Genomic DNA, 26308 nt, shown 5'->3' with positions numbered 1-26308 from the left:
TAACGTGACGATGAACGGTATTTGTGAATTTGCCCCTTTTTTTAGTCGGCCGGTTCGAAGGCAGCCGTCTGTACGCGCTAGCCGTGTCTGCATTTCACGCCGTGTTTGAACCCGGGTTTGAGTCTGCCGTGCGTTCATCGCAGCGCGTGTTCAGCTCACGCTGATTCACGCTGGCGTCCTTGGTTCGCATGCAAGCGCGCAAAACGTGATAACGTACAAACGCGCCGAGGGAAAATCTTCTGCCACTATTTTTACTGCGAACGCTGGCGAAAAGTGCCGTATTATGATCTGTCATTGACGCCGATCTGACAGTTACGCGACCTGACGCCTGCATTTCTAAATTAACAGTGTTACAGCCTACAGTTTAATCGACGTAATGTCTGGACACTTAACCCAGGGGATAGCATTACGGTCCATGTGAGGAGATCGTTGAATAGATTTTAATTAATTACGGCCGGTGTACTACTCGCGATGTTGATAATTCATCCTACACGTCTAATCTAACCCGACATGAGAGATTTGCCGATGCAGTCACGTGTAGAAACTGTATAATTGAAGACGAACGAATATGTGCAGTCTGCTGTGAATGGATACCCGTATAATAACAGCTCGGTTGTTGATTGTTATGTAAACGTATCCTTACGCCGGCGGCGCATAGCCATCATCGGAAAGGTAAGTGAAATATCACGCGGGTCACTTATACACACGCGCGTATTTCGGTGTTGCATATAAATTCGGGCACGATTTTATTATAATGATCGGTGATGGTGTCTTTAGCGTTAGGGTTCATCGGCTGTTATCGGGCGGATCTCATCGCCGCCCCCGCTGAGCGATGATAAGCACTTACTAATTGCAGGTATTTTTTCGCGAGTTCGAGTCTACGTGCTCTGCATGCACTCTCGGCCAGCGACACCGCTAGGTAGTCTTCACGTATGGGGGGCAGAATGCAAGCAATGCTACGTGTTAATAAATTATAGTTACATATATAGGAGAGCGCACATTAAACCACACGTGACAGCGGAAGGTGTTCATCCGACAGACGACGATTGCAGAATCGTCTCAACGTTATCTAACAACGACCATGATGATTATCATAATAAGTACATACATAAAATAATCAGTAATAGATAAATAGATATAAATTACACGTACACTAAGATTTATGATAGGAGGTGGTGAAGTGGCGTAATTGTGTACAGCGCACACCGGATGGGCCGTACCTTCGAGGCGGTGGCTACGTACCCGAAATATAAACACCGTGCGCTGATCACACGCCCACCCCTGCCTTGTCGCTTTCTCCCCATTCTCTCTCCTTTCCTCTCGTTTGGATTACACATACTCGCGTATCTTGGGTCAGGTTTTGTAAACATCCCCACCGCTTCGCAGCGCTGCGTTTTCTGCCATTCTCTTTCTTTCTCTCGTGTGCGTTTTCTGTTAGTCCTCCCTCTTCCCCTATCTGATCTTTCTCGTCGCATTGCTAGACACTTGTGAATCTCTGTCGGGGGAGTTGTCAATATCCCACGCGATTCTCCCACCTCTCTCCTTATCTTCCTTACCTCTCTCGTGCGTTTTCTATCCCTTCTCTATCCTCTCTCTTTTCTAGTCACATACTTACTTGCTATAGGGGTATAATTCGGGGTTTTTAAGTAACACGCGCGCTGCGTTCTCTCTCCCTTCTCTCTGGTGCCCGTCTCATCTCTCACTATCTCTCCTTTCTCGTGTCGCCACATGCTAGACAACTCACTTGAAAATCTCGGATCGGGTTTTTAAGTACTCTCACGCCAATTCTTCCCCCATCTCTCGCTCTGTCCCTCTTCTCTACCCCTTCTCTCTCTATCACCTCTTCATCTCGCCCTCTAGCGCTCTCTGTCCCTCTCCTCTACTTCGCTCTCTAGACAACTTAGTTGGCAAATCTCGAGTCGGGATTTTTAAGTACCCCAGCGCACTTCTCTCCCTCTCTCGCTCTGTCCCCTCTCCTCTACCTCTCCCTCTCTCTCTCCAGACAACTTACTGCATCTCGGGTCGGGGTTTGCGTGTACCATCCTGTCGACGAGTGTCGCACGGCGAGGCCGTCGGTCGCCGTAGTGCGACAGCTCGGCGCCGTTGCAGTACTCCGACGGAAACGACGAGTGATGCGACAGCTGCGGCAACGTGCATGTGCTAGGGCGACGTGACGGGAACGTTCATGTTGTTCACGGTCAGCGACGACTGGTCGCGGGTGGTGGGTGCTGGAGTTAATCGTCGGCCGGTAGTTTGGCATCAGCGGCGGGATCGCCGACTCGAACGTCTTGCGGTAGTTCTCCTCGGCGAGCGGGTTCAGTATATCGGTGACGGAGAACGGAGTATTGCTTGGGCTTAATGACATGGTCGTCCCTCCGTGAGGGTGAGGACGAATGTGTCGCGAACGGTCTTCTTCGATGGCACTACACATGAAAATGCTTCTCGGTCTTCAACAGCCACCTATCTCGCAAGCACCTCTAGCGATAGTATCTGCCATTCAGGCAGTGCACAAGTTAAGCACCTAGGCGAACCCTCGACGCATGCGCCAGTGCGCTCGTGCGGCCGCTACATGCTCAAGAGCGCTCGCAGCAGTCGCGAGGGTGGAGGTGTTGGTAACAAACAAAACGGGCCAGCCCGTCGCTCGATCGATTACTGAGCGATGTTCCAGCAGCCTATAACTTCGATAATCTGTTTGGCACCTTTTTAAAGCTGCCTTTTGTGAGCGTAGGTGGGTGTACGTTTTGTGTGCTGAGTCTATCTGACAGACGGCCACGCTCGGACGCTCGAATGGTCTGCGTCAGAACTCGTGACGTCACGCCGTTTACGATTGCAATGTATATGTAGATATAATTTGTAGAGATCGCAAAACCGGACGGTGTGTATTAAGCAGTTTAGATTAGAGTTCATTGTTATGGCAGCTGCGCTATAAGTGATATTGGAGCGCTCATTGAAGCGCTATAATTCAGACGAATTAAATTACATATGATGTCAATTCACATAAATTTTAGAAAAGAACAAGTGAATTCGATCAAAGTGAGCGAAAATCTTTATTTGTGTTGTCGATAATATTTTATTGGGTTCAGTGTAAAGTTAAAAATAGGTAGATATATAAATGACATAGTCGCCACTCCTTGAAAAAAAATGATAGAGGAGGTGCCAACAGAAAAGGATAAAAAACAGGAGAGGTGATAGGAAGAAGATCGCGATAAGGGAAAAACTCTGAGAATGGTAAGGCAAGGAACATAACAATGTTAGTGTGACGAAACTGAATGAGGGAAAGAACAAACAAAAACGGAGAGAAAATTTGGCCGTACACGAGCCAAAAAATTCCTCGTTGAGGGAGGAGGTGTATATATAGCATCAAGAGTTATAGTAATATGCCCGTACATGTATGATGATTTCACACTTATCGTCCACTAGTCAGAGAGTCTGCGTAATGTCACACTATTGTCTGCCTAAGCTGTTGTACGGGTGTCTGTCTACCTCGTCGTCCATGTTTAAAATAGTATGTCACAGACTCTTATACGTTGCAAGCTTATATTGAACATCTTATTCCATCACTATACGATCGCTTCTTTCCGTACCTGTGATATTATACACGTTTTCTTTCACACGTTCCCTTGCTATCTTTGCCTTAATGAATGCCTACTACTTAGCGCATTCGAGGTGACATTTCTAATTGATCTAATTTATAACTTAATTTTAGGAATCGTTGCGAAAAGCTGTTGAAAACTGGTAATCTGCGAAATATATATACTTGAGATAAACGACGCCCTTTTGATCTTATACGAGATATTCAACCTTGCGTTACACAGCAAACTGATTCCAATCCTTTAAAATATTCTCGATGCCTAACACTGCAGGTATTAGTCGTTATCGTCCAGATTAAACTCATTATTTTGGAGGGAAGCGATAACAAAGAGCTGCAGTTATTGCGCATGGCGCGTGCTACAGTCGGCGCATTAGACGTTACGGCTTAAAGCCGTAACGAATTAGCTGCCGGAGAAACTCGTCGACCACGACTCACAGCACGATGTTTGCTGGTAACGACGTATTGCGGTGTATAAGTGATTAACGCCCCCCCCCCCCCCACACGCGAGTCCCTGTAAGGCGACTCATCGATGGATTCATTGACGTTGCCGTCACGTGCGCTAACAACCTAACGCAAAGAGCTGCTCCGATTCTGAACAGCGAAGGCAGCGCAGCGTAGTGCGTGTGCCATCGCACGCATATATTCTACGCGTTCTATTGCCTATATACACCGATTACTGCATGTCTTGCGTAACGGAGACCTAATCGAACCATCGAAAATTGTTTCTATTGTTCTATCTATTCCTAGCATATATATATATATATATCCGTTGTGATAGGAGTTCGGGAGTAAATAAAGACACATTTGTTTTTTCATGGATAACGTTTCCGTCACTACTACGATGTGATCTAGTACTACTATTAAATCAATAGTGGATTACTATTCGTCTGCGCGTTGCTGCGATGTGTACCGCGTCACGGTGACACTAACAGTGTTTGCGGGGGATGCAGGCGAGCACGTCTCTCTACTCCGCACACACGGTGATCAGCGATCATTTGGGATTAAGCGGCAGGCTTTTTCCCCGACGATGGCCCCGCATCGCTGCATTCAATGCGCAGTGTAAACAACGCGGCGAGTGGCTCAGCATTACCTCTCCTTTCTACCTCTCGCCGATCACCCGCGTCGTCGCGCGCGGTGAGCTCGGCCATTTTTATTGTTTTGCGAACGTCATCCGTAGCTGTCGAGCATAATACGTGCGAACGGGTTGGTGTTAAATAGCGATTAGTGTCAGTTAGAAGGGAGATCATCGCACGAGCGAACACCCGATACTGAGCGCATGCTGTCACCATTCACGGGTATCGGTAGTGTGTATCACAGAGAAGGGGAGGAGACGGTTATTTTTAGGGGACGCGATATTGGACCGTTTTAATTGTACTGGAATCGGGAAATACCGTATGTATTTAAAAGAAAAAAAAATTCGGATAGAAAATAACTGGGAATTGTAATTTTGTTCATCTGGGATGTGGCACATTTTCTACTTGTGATACTTGGAATAACCCCCTCCCCCCCCTCCCCGTTCTCCCTTCTACAGAGGCCGAGATTGATGACCATTATCCCGACTAGTGCTTCTATAGATATTCACACTATTTGGGTGTTTTATTTTTAGTTACGAATTCGTCTCTGTGTACATTTCTACGACTGCTTCAATGCTTACGCAATGGCTTCGTGTATAGCGTCATTATAGGCGATGACGTCGGCAGCATCACGTGTTTGCCGTCGTCGGCGGCTGTCTGTATATTAAATTGGGTTTAAACCGCGTTCCAAAGGCCAGCTTATTGCGAACGTTACGCGGCTGAATTACCAAAGAGTCCTATAATTCACTGCGAGGCTGAGCTCACACACGCGCGCAAACAGACATTCACGCACACGCACGCACGCACGCACGTCACACACACACACACACACACACACACCATCGCTCACGCTTCACTGCTGAAATGTAGTGGTGCGCAACTTTCCACGGTTAGCCACGAATGTCTATCGCCATATGTAATCCTTCGTTTCAACGACTAATCAACGAAATCTCCTTCGTTTGTTTTAGGCAATATTATGTGAGTCCTTCTACGTGCTGCTAGAATATGCGAAGACGGCCATGTTCATGTGGTTTCTGCTCGAGGGAGTTACTCTTCACAACATGGTCGCCATTGCAGTCTTCTCTAGTAAACCGAACTACGTCATCTACTATCTGGCCGGATGGGGTACGGAATGATTTTGCATAAATAAATAATAATAATATATTGCCTATTGATAATAATAAGCTCTTAATTAACTGTATGCAAATTAATGGGATTTTTTAATTAGAATATTAGATTCGTTTTTAATTGATTTTTTTTTAGAACGTAACGTAACGATTTTTTTAAAGTCACGTAGCAGATGATATCGCATAATCACGTTAGTGGACGAGCGAAAACTTTGAAATTAAGAAAAAGACAAATTAATTGATGTTTAATGCCATGCTTTGCTGGTTGGTATTTTCAGGGGTTCCAGCAGTCATCACAAACATATGGGCTGTTGTACAGGGACTTCTAAACCCCAACCAAGTGTAAGTATCGTATTATCATCATATATTCTGGTTGATCCGTGTTATGGACGAAAGCTTTATACTTTACTAAGGTACTTAAGCTTACTAATAATACTTTTAAACAATATACAGGAGACAGTTGGGGGAAGATGAGTGCAAATAGTTTGTCATATTTTTTTCCGAAATTGCTTCAGATCTAAAAGATCACTGATAATACTTTTAAACAATATACAAGAGATAGTTGCGGAAAGATCATGAATGCGTGCTGTATGAGATAGAGAATATAAATAGTTTATGGTATTTTTTTCCAAAATTGTTTCAGATCTAAAAGATCTACGTTAGGTGTCTTAATATGGGTGGAAGAGGGGACGGGAAAAAACACAGTACGGGTGGAATACAAACATTATTATATATTATATCAATATCAGCATTATTCGCTCTAACTAGCCGGAGATTGGGGTTATGTATACTAGGAAACTTCTCTAGAGAATTCTCTTCTGTGCTTGATTATTGTTTGATGACGAAAATATCCTAGTACCCGTACACGTGACAGAACGCACTGACATTTACCCGATTCCACCTTTGCACTGCTAATTACCTCCGCCAAGGAGGTTATGTTTTTGCCCCTGTTAGTTTGTGTGTTGGTTTGTTGGTTTGTTTGTCTGTCAACAGGATATCTCAAAAAGTTACGGACGCATTTTTATGAAATGTTTTGGACGGGTTTGTCTTGGGCCAATAACCAATCGATTCAATTTTGGTGGTGATTCGGTTCCAGATCTGGATCCAGGATTTTTTTGTGGGGAAGACTTCGGACGGTGCGTGAAACTGAATCCGACTGCCAAAACGTAAACTAAATTGCTTCCAGCAAGCAAAGCTCATACTATCAGAAAGTCAAAATGAACCCAACACTTCCTAAAAACAAAATCAAAACTGAAAATTCCATCAAACTCTATAATTGGGTGTACTCGCAAGATGGGAGGGATTGTTTGCGGCGCAGGTTTGCTATCTCCGATTGCTCTTGTTCGAAGTGCGGTCAAAGACGGTCACACAAAAGATATACACATCAATAGTAAATGCTACAAATATAAGACGAACAAACGAAATCGTAGACGGGTACTGCTGTACCTCTATACTGTTACGTCAGAGCAATGCTTATCGTCATTTCCAATAAAGGAGAAGGCGCGTACTGCACAGCTTACTCGGAGTTCCTTTCATTATCCTATCTGCTTAGATATAAGCCTCTTGATTTCTCATTTCTTTCGTGATAGAAGATTAGGGAAAAGCTTACCGTAGCCCGCACGCGTTCTATAGTATGTGAATCAGTGCGGCTGCCTGGATGTGACGCTACAGGCCTAGTGATGAGGCAGCAGCCTACACTCATACTGTCTTTTTGCCTTTCTAACGTCTTAATATAAATGTTTTAACTCTTTAAAGCGGCCGCGATGGATTCGCTGTTTGACTCGAAACAGATTTTTCTATTAAGGTTGTTTAATTAGAGAGGGTGCAAATATGCACATATAAAAATGCACGTGTGTAAATTTGAAATGATAATATTAATTAAATAAGTATATGAATATTATATGTACGTGAATATAACCGGGTGAATAGGTCCCGGAAAGCTGTGTGTGAATGCTACAGGGTGATCTTGTTCATGCACGTAAGGGGTTACGTTTGTTGCTTATATATCCTTGTCTCAAATGCATGACCGCCACAACAATCTATATAAATTCGAGTTCGTGACAATCTTTATCGTAATATATTCTGCGTTTCGCATTTGCTTGATTAGGTGCTGGTTCGGCTATAACATCTTAAAGATATATTGGATTATGGATGGCCCCCGAACAGCCGTGATCATCGTAAGTAACCGCTGTTCACTTGTTACTATACACGAAACAACGCACGTACGACATAAAATGTGCACAAATTTTACATTCAGGTTTTAATTCCGGTGTGTTTTGTGCGTCTAATAGACAATCTTGCTCTCATCCGTTCTCTGGTGGATCCGATAGATAGGGGTGTTATTATTATTAGTGTTTTGGTGGTATCGCACGAGTTGTTGTGAGTAATTCTTGCTGATCACTACCATTGGGGATTATTGCTGTCGCCATCGTTGTCGCCGTCGTCGTTAAAATTCGTCAGCATTTAATTATGATCGTGATCCTGTGAGAGCAATTCTATTTCCCATGCTTCTCTAATTCGACAGCAACGGAATAGTTTATAACGATTCCATCAGCTGAACATAATTAACGAATCGATATTGTCATTGTGTTTTTTCATAGTCGCCGACATCTATTGTAGGCGTCTTTTATCTATTTCGGAACGTTAACTCGACTTCAAAGCACGCTTTGTTGTCCCGTGCCATGCAATAGCACATCGTTATATCTGTTCTTTGATATTTTTTCCACGCGTTGCTATTTGGATAGTTATGGTCTTTAATATGATTTCAGAGATATTTCAGTTTATATTCATCTAAAAACCGGCCACAGGAAAATGAAGGCGGGCGAATATGCTTGATTCATTTATGTAACGTCTGCCGCGTGATGTATTACGAGCTCGTGTATATTATATGCTAATCGCATATCGTTAGTGCGCATGTAATGGAATTGCGATTGTGAATTCGGCGCGTAGAGTCGTAGACGGTAATCTCTGAAAATCCCTTCATCACGTTGTCGTTGTTATTGTTTTTTCTTCAGTTAAACATCGGATTCCTGCTGAATATAATCAGAGTTCTCGTTACGAAGATGAGAGCTACACATTCGAGTGAAGCGGAACAAGCCAGGTAGGTACAGCTAAATATATATAAGATCCTCCAGACTAACAAAACTAACGATTACCGGTCGTGGAACGAACGAAGTTGCAATATTGCTAAATAAGCTACTTGCAAAGCTAATTTGAAATATTATTCGCCGCACAGCGGATGTCATCGTGACGTTGCTAAATCTCTCTACGAAATGGTTTCGAGATAGGAATGCGTACAGGGAACGAGAAGGGAGAATGTCTAACTGAAGCTGATTTGGGAAGTTTGTTTCATATTATATGATATCATCCCGTGGCAGACATGATCACATGATCACGTGATCTCGATTCATACCAACATGGGAGATTATTTATTATGCACTCTCATTGTATTATTGCGCAACTATAATATTTTAGCGTTAGCTCTCCGTGCAATAATAGCGAACACCGCCGACAGGTGGCGGCGCAATAGGCTCCTAGATTCAGAGGCTGTTGTGCATCATTGCATAGCTTTGAGTCTGGAAAGAAACCTGTAAGACAATGTCTAGTCAGGTAGCACCAGAGATTTGCCTGACATAGGGGGAGGGGGTCAGGTCTGCAACGGGGTAACTAAGGTCTCTATTGGTGTAGGTGGGGGCTATTTTCCTCGAGCTGTAGGGTGATGGGGTAAACTCACACTCCGAATAGGGGAAAGGTTGATGTAAAACTAGGGGATTCGATTTAATGAGCTGAATTAAGGTTAAAATTAAAGCTATTTAGCTCTCATTAGCGGGATTGTTAATTGTTACTATCTAATAACTATTGATGTATTGTAATATACGTATAGACACCATCCCTTCATCCTGCTCTCTCTTTTTCATTAGTGACAGCAACAAACTACAGATTAAAGCCGTAGGTAGGTTAACCCAATTCGTAGGGTGGGGGCAAAATTTCATGACTCAACTGTGTAATGATGAGGGTCCATAACGATGTCCATAGTGTGGTAGGGGTGGGTCTGAGACAAGGCTTTCACGGATATAAGTGACCAAAAAAATCAGGTTAGGATTATATACGATTATTAACTAAGCTTTTTTTTAAATTTTGCTCCAAAATCTAGGGCGGCAGCTGCCCCTTTGCCCCCCAGAGGCTACGGCCCTGCCGTCCGTACGACCAAAACACATTATCGCCGTTACTGGATGCATCTGTTCTTTAGACGCCATTAACGCTATACGCACTCAGGCGGAATCATGGTTTGGGACCGCGGATCTCGTCATTTTCTTATTCAATTTTTTTTCCATCGGAAGAAATGTCCCACACACACAGCCTATGGCCCCGCAGAGGATGAGCGACTGCAAATATTTTGTCATATATGGATAGCTTCCTAGTGATTCCTTCTCCAGACGGGGACTGTACCTCATCCACTCAACTCCACCGCCCACTACCCCACCCACCACCTCACTATTCCGCCCACCACCCCACACTGCATGCTCCCCCAACCCCACGCTACACCAACCTCACTACCCCACCACCACCCCACCCTGCACGCTCCCCCAACCACACTACCCCACCACCACCCCACACTTCCATTTTTGTCTTTGTTTTCCAAGTTGATGAAACCCCTGTCGACCCACCCACTATAATTCTCGTATTAATTTCCATTTTTCATTTATCTCCATTTTGTTTTTGCTTGTTTTTGTTTTTTGTTTATTTATTTCCATTTTGTTTTTGTTGTTTTTTATCTAGGTCGCTGAAGTCGCATCGGACGAGGATTCACAGGAACCTGTTTTTCGCGATGCTCGTTCAGGTGATGGTCAGGTTGATCGTGTACACGGACCAGTACGCCACGCGCAGCCAGGCGGACGGATTCGCTAGCACCAAGCGCAGCGGCATCGACAACACGGTGCGTTCATATACACGCGCGCGTGCGTGTGCGCATACACGCGCGCGTGTGCTAATATACGCGCGTATGTGCTCATACACGCGCGTGCGTGTGTGCATACACGCGCGCGTGTGCTTATATATACGTGTGCTTATATATGCGTGTGCGCTCATTTGCGCGTGTATGCCTATATACGCGCGTGTGTGCGCATGCGCGCGCGTGCGTGGTCATATATACGCGCATGTGCTCATACACGCGCGTGTGGGCTTATATACGCGTGAGTGCTCATACACGCGCGCGTGTGCTCAAACACGCGTGCGCGTGCTCATACTCGCGTGTTTGATCATACACGCGCGCGTGCGCTTATATACGCGCGTGTGCTCATACACGCGTGTGTGCTTATACACGCGAGCGTGTGCTCATACACACGTGCGCGTGCTCATACACGCGTGTGCGTGCTCATACACGCGCGTGTGCTCATAGACGCGTGCGCGTGCTCATACACGCGCGCGTGTGCTGATATACGCGCGCGTGTGCTCATACACGCGTGTGTGTGTTACTACACGCACGCGTGCGCTTATACACGCGCATATATATATAAGCGAGTGTGCTCATACCCGCGCGTGTGCTCATACACGCGTGCGTGTGAATATACGTGCGTGTGCTCGTATACGCGCGTCTCTGCTCATACACGCGCGCGTGTACACGCTTCCGCGCGTCGCGACGCAAGATTCCCACCCGACAATAATTATTCGTGTCGTGGTGTAAGATTTGAATGCGGCAAAAAATATGATTGTTATATGTACGCGGCGGAATTATAATTCGAGACGTGGTAATATGATGGAATATGGTGAATTTACCGCTCCGAATTTCCATGTAAATCTAAGAGTTTGTCGCCATCTTTCGAAATTCGAGTTAATTCAAGTAGAAACAGCAGGTAATGGCCTAACACGAACCATAAACATACCCTCCTTTCGTACACACTCTATCACGATGGGAAGCCAAGAAATCGTGTAAAACCAGATCATTATACTAGGGAAGCCTTCACATAAAATCACACAGAAATCGTGGAGGGAGGGAGACCGGTTTGGGAAACCAGATCATTATACTGGGAAAGCCTTCACATGTGCTGTCACGTCGGTTCAAGTATAGACGCGCTATATAACTACACACATACACGCGCGCGCGCGCGCGCTCAAGAGCGGTGCTTGAAACCATAATAGCTAATGGTATGGTTAGTTTTAACTACCATTGTTTTATTTACTTACTTTTTACTTATTTACTTACTAACGTTTTTAGTATAGTAAGCGAGAGTTTTATCTATCTGCATGAAACGAAGCTATGAGAACAGAAACATTTTCTTTGAACATCTCTGTCGCCATGGTGACGCAGCCTCCCGCCAGGGGCTACACTTAACGCGCTGGTACGTGCATGCGCACACGCGCGTGCACGCATTCACGCGCAATACGGCCGAGTATTAGAGTGGATGGAAGAGACATATAGTCCACGCAAGTAGCTACAGCGGGAGAAAACAGCAGTAGACAAGGGGGCAAGCAACACTGTTGAGGTACAAGGCAGGGCCGTAGCGTGGGGGGGGGCAACGGGGCAGCTGCCCCCCTAGTTTTAAAGAAAAAAAAAAGAAGCTGTGCTAATAACTGTTAATAGTGATTTTTTGGTCACTTGGCCACCCCTACCACACTATGGACGTCGATCAAGCGCTGCGCCGGTCGCTCATCATTACACAGTTGAGTCCCCCCCCCCCTAGGAATTTCCTCCGCCTACACGGCCCTGAAAGGATAAATTTCGCCTCAGTAGCATAACAAGGCATTGCAAGCGATGTGGTAAGGTTTCGAAGTGGTATATACACAGTGCATTTCCGTATGTAAATCTGGCATTTCTGCGAACACGGCTCACCGTATTGTCAGAGGAAATCGGTACACTCTTCGAATATCGCTCCGATCTCGTGTGCCATCAATCCGCGCATGCGTAGTTCACTCTCGTGAAAGTATCCGTTACTATTCTACGTGACACAGTCATCCGATTGCGCGCAGCTATAGGCGTTTCAATCTGCTTGCACACACATACACTGCAAACATAGAGAAAGAAGCGCAGAAAAGCCGATAGTAGCGAAGGATTGTGCAGTTTAAAACATCGTGATATATATATTATGCTCTCGTAAATATACGTTACTATTCCATATGACGCAGGCGTCCGATCATATACATGTTTCAATCTGCACACACGCACGCGCACACAAACACTGCAAACATTAAAAAGTCGCAGAAAAGCGCGTAAATATACGCTACTAGTTTATATGACGCATGCGCTCTATCACGCACCATGTTTCAATCTGCGTACACACACATACACTGCAAACATATAGAAAAAAGCGCAGAAAAGCTGTTCGAAGCTATATAGTTTCTCTCGTTGTACACATAGATATATATATATATGCGCTATAATAGGTTTCTGGTACTGTTTGCTTTCCCTTTGCCATTCATTGCTCCGTTAGTCGTAACGCGTCTCTGAAATGGTCGCATCGTCACTATGGGAATACTTTCCTCGCGACGTGTCGTCATGGTTACACATAATAACATTTTGAAATCCGTGATTTAAAACCAACGGAGCCGTTTCCAGTTCACGAGCAAATGTAACGAAAACACACGTACGCAGACACACACACACGCGCACACACACCCACACGCGCGCGCACACAGACACACAGACATACACACACACACACACACACACACACACACACACACGCGCTCGCGCCCGCTGACAGTTTAATGGCGCTGTATGTACAACTCGATCATAGGTGGGATTGAATGACTACGTCATGTATATGCATTGTCGGTTATATACACATTACGGAATTAACTCAAACAGTTCGACCATCCCCCCCGTGCTTCTTTCTGTGTGTGGCTAAACGCAGTCGTGACTACATTTCTGGATGGCATTCGACGTTTTTCTCGGCGCAAAGCAAATTCATTCGACAGTCGCTGTTTTGCATGCCGAGAGAAAATGTCGGTAATGTAGTCGTGGCGCCACTCGTTCGCGCTAGCCATTTACCGGTTTTATGTTTCGTTTCAGCGGAAAATGTTTCATGTGTGCTTTTAGAGGCCCGACGAAAATAGTCGAAGAAATTTTATTAAAAGCGCGTTGTATCAAATTAACAGTTTATGTTTCACAGAGCCGCAAAATTGTCCGCAATTTGTTCGAGTGCACCAACCATCATCGCCATCAAGCCAAACAAAGGAAGTAGTTGAACGTTAAGTGCGGTTATCACAGATATCGTGCTTTGCCGGCGAATGAGAGATCAAAGTGTTAGTGGCGAAGATCGCCGGCGTTTGTGACAAATTACGCGCTGAAATTAGGCGTGGATTCGCAGCTAATGCGACCAGCCGCCCGCGTCCGTGCGAGCGTTAGTGTGCGGCCGTGCGGCCCGCCTGCCGCTGCCGACACGTAAATCGTCATTACGTGCCGACAGCATTTACTTATCATCCCGAGCGATTAAATTTATTAACGTATTTCGTCACTCGGTGGCGGATATTCGCCGGTCTTTATTGGCCGTATTTCCCCATTATCGTCTACACTCTAGAATCTTTTGTCCCTTTTCTCGCTCGTTCGCTGTCGCGCGCGGGCATCACTATCCCGTTCTACTTCGCCATTTGCAAACGGATGCGCCGCAATAAAATATATAACTTTATATGTTTTTATGCGTGCGTGCGCGTACGCACGTATATGTCACATATAAGCGCAGTGTAATTCATCTCTCTTCGCACACGTGCTCGAGCTCACGTGCTTACTCTGTGTTATTGTTCTCGCGCGTACGTGTCAGAATCGTTACGGTCCGTCTAATTACAATAGGATGATCGATTTCACTCGGCGCTCGGGTCGAATAAATGGCGGCGGCCGTGCATACTGCATGTTATTCTGCATGTTATTGACGCGGCTGCTGGTGCCGCACGCGCGCGTATATACCATAGGCCGGCATCGCCCTCGCCGAGTTTAATCCTAATCCTGATCCGTTAATCGCGTGTAATTACTCATCACCGAGATTTACGTAATCGTGATGTATCGGGTTGATTAACGCCCGACATACACGCTTGTGTGATGTCTCGCTTGAGATTGAGATTAACCATGTATAATATATATCTATATCTATATATCTATATATATATATATATATCTCTCTCTATATATATATATATATATATATATAATGTTATATCTGTTTCTTCCACTGCTGCGCAGCGACATCTGTGAGGCGGTTTTGAACCTAGCTAATTAAAAGCCCCAGTTATATTTTTGAAATGTAACGCCTAGCTTGTAATTTACTCCGATCGATTCCGAGATAGTATGTGAAAACGATTAGAATAATTTGCAAAACGGATTATCTTTTGTTGAACTGATATTTGCAAGAACTGTTTTTGAAATATGATGCTTGCAAAATGTTGATCTGCTTATACGCCGGGATAATGCGCTGTTGGTAATTGTTTGATGCACAAGCACACCAGGATATTGAAGAAACCTATCGAGTGTTATCAGGCCTCTAGTTTTACTAGCAGGTCTTATCTTTCATAACTATGAATTCAGAATCCGTAACACATGCATTCTAGATAAATGTGACTATAAACCCGAGGGGCGTGTCAAGAACTGAACTAGAGGCGTGGTTATCGCTGCATTAGCGGCTGGGCCAATTTGGTGCGCAGCGCCATCTATGATTGAAAACGTACGAAATAACCGAATACAACGACGTGAGTACAAAACAAAGTACATAATAAAGTTGAGAATAAATTTTATTACTGTAAAGTCTCTAATTCGTAAATGATGAGAGAGGGAGAAGAAACAATAGAAGAGAGGATGTAATTATGTCATTACTGTACTGCGATAAATTTAAGTAAATATTATTGTGACACAATAATTATGTGAAATCCCTTTCTCTGCCGCCTAGGTTATCACATAAGTATGTCTCTGTACAATGTTTTTACGTCATTGAGTTGAACAAAGAAGGAATAGAATGAAGGAGGAGAGGGAGAGTATAGAAAGCGGGCAGTGAGAAAGTTAGACACAGGAAGACAAAGTTAGAAGAACAGAGCCGGGGAGAGCGCGAACTAGAAAGCGAGCAAGGATGGGGTGAAAATAGAAGAGAGAGAGAGAGAGAGAGAGAGAGAGAGAGAGAGAGAGAGAGAGAGAGAGAGTCACTACCCCACCACCACCCCACCCTGCACGCTCCACCAACCTCACTACCGATCGCCACCCAGCCCTTGGGTAAAGGTTGGTCGTGTAAAACCAAGTAAATGAAACGCAACATTAAAGTGCAAAAGTAAGCAACTATACCACTATAACATAAGGCTTGACAGTCTGCAGTTAAATGAGGTTATCTCTAGATTTCAAACTTTCCTAACGTAGTACGTAGTCTTCAGTAATGAGGTCATGCCTCTAGATTCTGAAACTGTTGACCGGATTTTGGTCAGTTGCTCTAATAATATTTAATATTAATATACTCGACAGTCAAAAATAACTCATAGCGGATCCGTAAAGGAAATATGTCTCGTGGCGCCATCTATAGGTGACGAAAGTTTCAATTTGTAATACGTTCGTTTTCAGCATTTCATATTCTATCGATACAGAGAAAACCAACCATACAGTACTTATTATTACAGGAAGAATCAACAATGTCGTTTATCCACTGCATTACTCTACTGCGCATTTAAAGTTCTGTTTTATTTAAATTTTACTGGCTTGAGTGGGAACTGATCGGTAACAGTTTTGCCTACTCTATAAAGAGAAATGCAAGTAACGCAGCTATACATACGTATACTATTGATAGTCATCCATTATGCAAAACCTTAATCGCAACCGTCCCGGAACCACTTTCCATGAATTATGCGATTATCGCGAACACTAACGACTGTAACGTAATCTATCGTCCATGAATATCACGTATTGAAACCCCAAAAAGAGAAATTGAAACTGCATGCATTAATTCATGTCATCTTTTATTTTTTTCAGAAAAGCTGTCAAGGCAGCAATAGTTCTCGTTCCTCTACTCGGTAAAGTACTTCTCATTTATCATTATCATTGACGTTGTGTAAAACATGTAGATGTAGCCCATAATTTTAGATCATGAGCACTACAATGATAACATGCATTCAATGTTTTTAATATATTATATTCAATATTGTTCAGGCAAATGTGCTTTACACGTTTACATCGCCTTCTCTCGATATTATCATCAGAAAGACTAATGGTACAATGATAGGGGTGGATGAATGAATTTTACAATAGGTTTACATATATATTATATGTATAATATATATATATACGTGTGCGCGTGTGTGCGTGTGTGCGTGTGTGCGTGTGCGTGCGTGCGCGCGCGCGTGTGTGCGCGTGCGTGTGCTTAACATTTATTTACTTAATTACTCGCAATCAGTCAATAGATTTTTTTTCAAATAGGATCATTAGTTGGGTCGGTGCGCGGTGCCTACGATTCCTGACACATGATTCATGTAATTCACTAAACTCACAAGATTTTTTTATTGATTTATAATTGATTTATTACCCATCGTGCACGTGGACTTTAGATTTTTTATTGATTCATAACTGATTTATTATCGGTTAGCTCACTAATCGATATTCATGTTTTCTTTCATGTTTGGACCAGGAATCATTAACGGGATGGAGGCCATGTCGGGTCCACTGGATAAGGACATCATTCTCTTTGCGGTCTGGTCGTTCGGTGTTCACTTCCTTGTCGCCTTCCAAGGATTCTTCATATCTCTCGCCTACTGCTTCCTCAACGAAGAGGTGTGTATGTGTGTGTGTGTGTGTGTGTGCGTGCGTGCGTGCGTGCGTGCGTGCGTGCGTGCGCGAGCGGCATGTGTGTGTGTGGGGTGTGTGTGCATGTTGTGTGTTGTGTGGTTTGTGATTGGTGTTGTGCGTGTATGTTTTGCTGTGTGTGTGTGTGTGTGTGTTAACAATGTGGTGTGTGTGTGTGTGGAACTGGGGGTGTGTCTGTGTGTAAAGTGTCCGTCTGGCGTGACGTTTGTGTGTGTGGGGTAGTGCGGCGGCGCGCAGTGTGATGTGTGGTCGCGCGTGTGCGTGAGGGTCCGACACTGTCAGTGTGAGTGTCGTAGCGTGGCGGTGCGCCATACTGTGCGTGCGTGCATGGTCGGCGCGCTGCGGGCGATAGCGTGCGGAAGGACGTGCGTAAACCGTCGTGTGCGTGCGTGTGTGTGTTTATATGTTCGGCAAGCGGCAGTGGTATCACGCTAACTCCGGAATGCCAATACAAAGTCAGCAGTCACCTAAAACGACGTCCTTTATGTTGACACAATACTCTCGTTTCGGCTCTAAACACTTTCCGCCTTACAAATAACAACGAATATTGAGAGGCTTTTTTTACAAGCGAGTTAGAAGCGTTAGCCAGCGTGTCTAAACACGAAACACACGGCGTAACACTGTTAAATTTGCTGCAGTATCGCGAACGGAGGGGTCGAGTCGCGAGAACTTGCTCTCGTGTTAACGCCTATGTTTTAATTTTTTAATAAAAACAAATTTAATGCGTCCGCTTATCCAAAGCATGTGCCTCTATTTTGGAATGCTACCAAAACTTCAACATAAGGTGAATCGTGGTGCTGATACTTAAAGACAAACATGAGATCGCATTGACTAAAGTAGAAATTCAAGTGGCATTATCCTACCAGGGCATAGCCATTGCAAGTTGAGTAGTCTGGCGTAGGCTTATTTCGCTATGGTGCGGTGGCATCGCTGGGTTACTCGCGGTGGGTTTACACGCTGGTTCCAACGAAGGAGCCGTCACGTTTCATGTGTGTGTAATGCCTGCTATCCACTACGGAGGCAGTGACGATTTTCTATGTGTTTGCGTGGGTTTCACAAAAGGGCAGTGCATTTCATATGCACGATCGAGTCGTTTTACCCACTAGGGGGCCGTGCTTTTATGTGCACAAAACCTGATGACAAACATGAATATGGGATATATTTGTTGTGTGTGTGTGTGTGTGTGTTGCTTGGTTGTGTGGTGTGGATGTGTGTGTGACTGTCCGGTGTGTGTGTGTTGTGTGTGTGTGTGTGTGTGGTGACTCAGCTGTGTGCGTTGTTGTGGGCTGCGGGCTGTGTGTGGCGTGCTGTGTGCACTGTGGTGTGTGTTGTGTGCGCGCGCGCGTGCTGTGCGTGCGTGCGTAGCGTGCTGATGTGTCGTGTGAACTGTGATGTGATGTGCTGGCGTCCCGATCAATCAAGCCTGTGTGTAACATAGGGAAGACGGGCTGCAGCTGTGTCGTGTGACTTGTGTGTGACTGTTGTGGACTGGTGCTCTGTGTGCCGCGCGGCCGCGCTGTGCGTGCGTGCGTGCGTAGCGTACGTGGTGTGTGTGCTGCGTGCGGTGCGTGCATGTGTTTCCCTACGAGCAGAGAGCGTTTCGCCGTGTATCATGGCGGGGGGGGGATAGGCACTGAAGAAGAACTTGCTGTGTTAGGCTTAATTTCCTTCTTGATCACACTCACACACACACCACCCCACAATAGCACACACACACACAACAACACACATACACACCCACACACAATACCATGCACACACACACACACACACACAACACACACTACACACACAAACGACACGGACACACACATACCCACACTCACACACACAGCACACACCATCACCTACACTCACACACATACCCATACACACACACACACACACAGCACACACATCACCACATACACACACACAGCACACGCACGCAACGCACGCACCGCCTTGCACATACACAACATGGCACCGCGCCGCGCGACACGTACATTAACCAACAACCAACAACAGAGCAGCCAGCAGGCAGTTAGCAGCGAGCAGGACATAGCCCAGACAGCGATGCGCGAAGCGAGCAGCAGCAGCACGGTCCAGTAGCAGCAGCAGGCGAGCAGAAGCAGTAGCAGCAGCAGCATGCGCAGCGTGTGGTCCGTCGCCACGACGGCCCACCCATGACGAATGTAGTTCCGCCCGAGCGATAACACAATGCGCCATTGCGAAACAGTATTAATTTAATAAAGGGCGCCGTAGTTAAACATTAACGTCTACCTTTCTCCTTGTGTGTTTCATTACATAAATTGTTTCATTGGGCCCCGGGGTGTTTGAAAAACGTATAGCCGAGACTCATCTTATTTTAATGCATAAGTATGTTTTAACATTCTTAATACAAACAGAACTTTGTTGCGAGGCCCGCCTTCTGTACCAGCTGTTTCTATTTTGGAATGCTACCTTGAAACTTCAACGATATGTGAATCGTGTGCTGATACTAAAGACAAACACATGAGTCGCAATGATAGAAAGTGAAATTCAAGTGCAGTTATCTACCAGGAAATAGCCATGTAGCCGTAGAGACGCCTGCGTAGCGTATTTCGCATGATGGGTGCAAATGCACAGTAGGCATCGCGTGAAGCGTTCCCACGCGGTAAGCGTATTCCAACTAAGAGCCTGTACGTTTCGTGTGCATGCTGTCATGCTATGGTTCCCACTCCGAGGCATAAAAAAACAGTGACCTTTCCGTATGGCCAAGCGAGTCAGTTTTCCTACTTCCGCGAAGCGGCCACGATGGAGGAATTTGTATGTGATGCTGTCGTGGTGAATAGAGACAAAACTGTGTGTGTAGTGCAGATGGTGTGTGTGTGGGGTTGTGTGTGTCTGTCTGTGTCGCGTGTGTTGTGTGTGCGCTGTGTTCTGTGCCTGTGTGGAAAAATAAAATGTGTGTGCTTGTTGAAAAAAACAAAAAAATGAAGTGCAAGGCGCAAGCAGCGGTAGCGTGCCAGATGCGTGCCGTCGAAGAAAAGACAAGAACTCGGCGTGCGTACGCGTGCAGTGCGTTGTGGTGTTATGCATATGTAGTCATGTTTAGCTAGTGTGACCAGCACTGCGTGACTGTTTGTGTCAGTATCGTGGATTGTGTGTGCGCTAGCGGTGACGTGTCGTGCCAGTCGTGCGTGCGATGTGGTGACCGAGAGCAGAGACTGTGACGCAGCGTGCCATCGCAAGCCTAGGCGTGGCAGTTATGCGTGCGTATGGTGTGCTGCCGTGCGTGCGTGCCTCGTGTGAAAAAGGGAGCGAAAACCAGGGAGACAAAAACGGCAAACGCGTGTATGCGACGCGTGCGATCAGAGGGCTACGGCGCGATCGAGACAGGCTACGCGACCGTGGGCGTCCGGTCGCACCAAGCCCTGTGCGTGCGTGCAACGAGAAGAAAACGGTGATGATGGATGTATCGTAATGTGGAACCGCAAGAACGCCTGTGTGTGTTTGCTCCGTGAACGTCGCCTGCGTGTGTGTGCCCGTGCGTGTACGTAATCGTATACGTGTGAGAATGTGATGCTACGGATGTGCCCTGTGTGATAGATGTATGTGTGTTCCGTGTGCGATGCGTGACTCGTGAGGCAAATAGCACGTGCCGTGACGTGCACCTGGTGTCAATTCACTACAGGGCAGAGAACCCGCATTAGCGTCGTCTCATATGCGGCCCAGGCGGGGGGACCTAAACATAAACGAAAGAAGCCTTGTCGCTCATTATAGCGCCTTAATTAGAGGCCTTCCCCGAGTCCAACAACCACCACACACAATACCACACGATCACAAACACACAACACACAACACACACACACACACACACACATCAACTGCCAGCAAACACAAGAACACACACACGCGTCGAACAACAACACGGAAACACACATACCACACAGCACCCATCAACACACACGACCACACACCGCACACATCACACGCATACACAGCCACACACACGACACACACACTACACACACGACAACGACACACACACAACACACAAAACCAAAGCGACACCACACAGGCGCTGTCGACATTACAGCTACAAACAGCAATCACCACACACACTCACACGCACGAACCACAACACAAACAAGACGGCCTGGAGCGCCGCGCTGGGGCGCAGGGCATCAACCGTAATAGAAGCACACAACGAACGAAACAAGCAGACCCAACAACCAAGCAGAGAAGACACAGACAATCAACCAGACGCAACAACGATACAACAACAGCAAAGCCAGCAAGGTGAGTAGAAGCCCAACCAGCACGCAGCTCAAACAACAAAGTACTAGCACCGTCAACTGAGCAAGCAGCAGAATAGCAGCAGAAAGCCAGCGAAGCAAGGGGAGCGCAAGCGAGCCAGCAGCGCTTGTAAACGCGGGTCGCTCACGAGGCGATGAGCACCACATGTCAGGACGAATTAGAGTACCTTATTGCGAGTCGCGGTGAAGAGGTCCGGATAACAATGACGATGGCGGCAGAAGGACGATTATCACTTTAATAACTGCACCGCCGACCACGCCGCCGCTTGTGCAACAGATAAACGAACATATACTCTTTCTCGTTAAATAGGTGCTGTTGCAAGCGATATCTTGTCATAGCATACGTATCGTACGAGTGCTACCGAGATCGTTTTAGCGTATACACCGCGATAAAGAATCTCTCTCTCTCTCTCTCTCTCTCTCTCTCCTCTCTCGTTCTCTTTCTCTCTTTCTCTCTCTCTCTCTCTCTCTCTCTCTCTCGTCTATATATATATATATTATATAGTATTTATAGATATACTCTGGACTCTCACGGCGTTTAATATACACACGCGTACCATACCTTTGGAACGGCCGATATACTAAATAGAAAACAATTGCTGTACAAGAAAACTACACGAACGGAATTTACACTGTCACGCGCGCTCTCACTACTAGCTCACACACACACACACACCCACACACAGCCACACACACAAACACACACACACACACACACCACACACACACCAACACAACACTCACTCAGCGCTCACACGACGCGCGATCTCACGCACGCTCTCACGCGACGCTCACAACACGTACGCTGTTCACTCACGGCGGCCTCTACTACAACGAACCTAGCTTCACTCAGCTACATCCCGCATAACAGAGAAAGAGTGGTCCGGATCATAACGCTTCATGTAAATTGGAAACTAATTATTAGCCACAGCGAAATTTGAGTCTTGACAAAGACACGGGACCGAGGGCAAATCCATGGAGCGGTCAATGCGATGGGAACGAAAATCTTCAACGAAAGACTGCATACATGGCTGGTAAATGACGCTGATAGCTGGTAGTTGTGCCGGAAGATCAGGCACGCACCACACAAACGACACACTGCATCGGGCCCACAAAGCTCACCACACACACACACGCATGCAGACCACGCTCACACAACCGCACGCACGCACGCTCACAACAACACACACAACCGCGGGCTGCGCACCGCACACGCCCACGCACGCGCGCACAACACAACGCCACCACGACACACACAACAAATTACGCCACTCATCAGACGCACGCACACGCGCACGACGCACAGACGCACACGCTCTGCACCACACGCCACCCGCACACACACATCGCACGCACGCGACAAACCACACACGACACGCACGCACACACGACACGCGGCGCAAAAGCGCACATCAGCACAACACACCACAAAGCGCGCCGCACACGCAACACCCACGCCACACGCACGCACGCGCGCACACATCACAGCCACAAACACCACAACACACACACACAACACGAACACCAAATGACACGGCAGCGACACACAGACACACACACACACACACTACACGACAACACACCCACAGACCAACACCCAGAGACACAATCAACCGCGATATAGCCCCAGTGAGCCACGGCGCTATTGAGTATAGGGCAGAGGAATAGTGAAATAAACCCTAGTATACCTAAAGATAGGTAGGGGTAGTGGATAGAATATGTTCACTACAGGATAGTACTAAGTCCTATATATACCCCATCATATATTATCCCAAACTTGCGCGCATCTGTGAAAACAGCGGTGTGGTGGTGGTTCACACACACACACTTCTACAAACACCGCGCCGTGTCGGTACATCCGTCTGATCGCAGCGTGACGTCATCGCATCACGTCTATGTTTGGCCATCGTACCCAGAAATAACTATTCCTAAATTTGCCGCGGTCAAAAATTATCTAACCTCGGTAACATTATATCTCCTTTTACCTAATCAGATGTCTTGTTATACACAATTTAACCGCGGAATAAATATTTTTTATATTTAATTATGTTATTTATTATTTATTTATTTTATTTTATTATTATATTGTGAGGTATAATTCGTGCAGAGAATGATCTTTTGTTGTGGTTGTTTCCGTTGATTGTGGTATTCGATTGCGTCATTTATTTATTTGGTCGTTTCATTCGGTTTCTGTCATTTGATTTTTGTAATTTGGTTGTCTCGTTGGTTGCGCTGTTTTTTCACTGGGTATTTTTGTATGCTTTATAGTCATTCCTATTTCTAATTCTTCCCCCGTTTATGTGCTACTCTGCTTATATACGAAAACAACCCGACCGCATTTTATTTAATTTATTCAAAGGTTGTTCCGAAATCCATAAAGTATTTTCGAAGTTGGACGGTTCTCAGTCAATCGGTCGGTCAACCAAGCAATTTCCTGATTGATATTTATGTATAGGTAAAGAGAAGTATAGCAATAGACGCGTATGCGATGTAGATAGGTATGACAATAGATGTGCTGTATCTTGCAGGTGAGAAGAACGATCAGGACTTACTGGGAACGTCACCAGCTCGGTCTATCAATAAACAGATCGAGAAAATACAGCCGTTCTTATTCTACGTACAACTCCGTAGCCGAGGTTAGTATCATCATGACATTATATCATGACATCATAATATTACAGCAGAGGTTAGTATCATCATGGCATTATATCATGACATTATAATATTACAGCAGAGGTTAGTATCATCATAGCATTATATCATAACATTATATCATAACATTATAATACTACAGCAGAGGTTAGTATCAGTAATGTGTATCAGTCTTAATTATATTGCTGCTCTGCTTGATGTTTTAAATATTAATGGTTTATATATATGTAACAAGTAAAACGGTGTAACTCTGTCGGTCCCATCTAAACAAACTCCCGTAATAACCAACAACCCCACGTAACACACCAATAATTCGTTAGGGAACATACAGTATCTACTGTGTTATTTGCCTAATTATTATTTTGCCTAATTATATTTTAATCATTGCACCTGCACTTTGTAATTATTTCACTAATCAACTTGCACTTCACCTATTGTGCTAGAGTCGGTGCGTTTCCCCGATACGTTTAAACAGCCAAAGCTTACAATGTGACACGCTAACACATTCTCCTCTCCGTGACTAATTCCTTTTTAGTAGGTCTCAGGGGAGAGATAGTGAATATAGAAATAAGTTGTGGATATAGAAATCAGTTAACCCTAACCCTAACCCTAATCCTAACCCTAACCCTAACCCTATCCCTAATTCTAAAATAAAACAAAATTAGCCAAAAATAATAAAAAATAAAATAAATAAGAAACAAAATTAGCCAATCAGAGCCGTCCCCTAGCGGCTCACTATCTCTCCCCTGTGCAAAATTCATTCCTTTTCCTTAATTCGAACATAAGACTTTCGAATTAATACTAAATTAGTTCGAGTGAATGCCTTAGGACGAGGACTGTCCCGGTCAACTAACAGTCGAAAATCGACAGCAAACTAAAACACAAGTAGGTGCAAGCCAAATATGGGAGACACCCCGACAGTCTGGTCCTCCTGGTCTTTTCGGTCATTTTGAATAAAATTTTTGTTTAACTTTGTAGACAGAATTAACGTCCACCGTGATCCCACCACGCTGATAAAAATATCCGAGTTTTGTTTGGACCCGACAAAAGTACCGACAACAGGTTTGCGACAAAGCTTGATCATAATCCTCAATGGGGTTACGGCAGTTCATACCCTATATTTAATATAGCGATATAACGATGATGAAACACTATCGAGTATATGCATACGGACGATGCCAATAATTATACGCACTATTACGCATATTATTTTTGCATCTTATGCTGTTCGTTGCTGTTATGCTTAACTACTTGTTTAGACGAATCGGACAGTAATCAATGCATCTCTAGTTACTTTTCGCCGGTAATAAATGTTTTTCTTACTCGCTGTTGCAGGGTCACACGATCACGCATTACCAAGGTGATCTCATTATTTCTGCAAAGCCGCGGACGCCAAATAACAAAAGTAGCCCGGATGCGGATGCGGATCTACTGGTAGCATCAACGACCTTAGCCGAGGCTAGGTTGTGACCGTAACCCCCCTCCCCTCCCCTCCTCCTCCTCTTCCTCCTCCTCATCCTCCTCCTTCCTCTGGTATTTATTCGTCAGTATAAAGCATGGCGTGTTCGTTATAGTATTGTGTCATCACGCGCGTAATCATGACTCGGGACTCTGTTCCTGACTGTCTGATCATGACGTACAGTCCTGATCATCCTATCTCGTTCTCTGCATGATCATGACTATGTTTCAGCGTCAACACAGTTTGCCGCGCGCGTGTGTGCTTTTCGCTCCTCGCGCTTTGTAAATACTAAATCGCACTCGCTTAATTCTCACTACGGCAAAACGCTGCCGGATCACGCAAGTATATGAAGCCACGGAAACGA

General features: G+C 45.4%; 1 protein-coding gene across 1 annotated transcript; it reads left to right on the top strand.

Annotated features, from left to right (window-relative positions):
- The first annotated feature begins 2435 nt into the window (after positions 1-2435).
- LOC106816674 (PDF receptor-like) lies at positions 2436-25955 on the top strand. The gene is made up of 9 exons (XM_014821299.1): positions 2436-2486; positions 5634-5790; positions 6071-6134; positions 7900-7969; positions 8807-8892; positions 10572-10728; positions 16726-16738; positions 17378-17520; positions 25821-25955. Exons 1-9 carry the CDS (start codon positions 2436-2438, stop codon positions 25953-25955), a joined length of 876 nt encoding a protein of 291 aa, XP_014676785.1.
- Positions 25956-26308: the final 353 nt, after the last annotated feature.

Source organism: Priapulus caudatus, unplaced genomic scaffold, assembly GCF_000485595.1.
Source record: "Priapulus caudatus unplaced genomic scaffold, Priapulus_caudatus-5.0.1 Scaffold33, whole genome shotgun sequence".
Lineage (NCBI taxonomy): Eukaryota > Metazoa > Priapulida > Priapulimorpha > Priapulimorphida > Priapulidae > Priapulus > Priapulus caudatus.
The sequence above is the reverse complement of the archived record's forward strand: the minus strand, read 5'-3'. Positions and strand labels throughout refer to the sequence as shown.

Excerpts from the sequence above, each read along its gene's own strand:
- LOC106816674 (XM_014821299.1), top strand. The coding sequence starts at position 2,436 with ATGCTTCTCGGTCTTCAACAGCCACCTATCTCGCAAGCACCTCTAGCG. Across the intron at positions 2,487-5,633 it reads CGCAAGCACCTCTAGCGATA|GCAATATTATGTGAGTCCTT; the intron begins GTATCTGCCATT and ends CGTTTGTTTTAG. Across the intron at positions 6,135-7,899 it reads CTTCTAAACCCCAACCAAGT|GTGCTGGTTCGGCTATAACA; the intron begins GTAAGTATCGTA and ends TTGCTTGATTAG.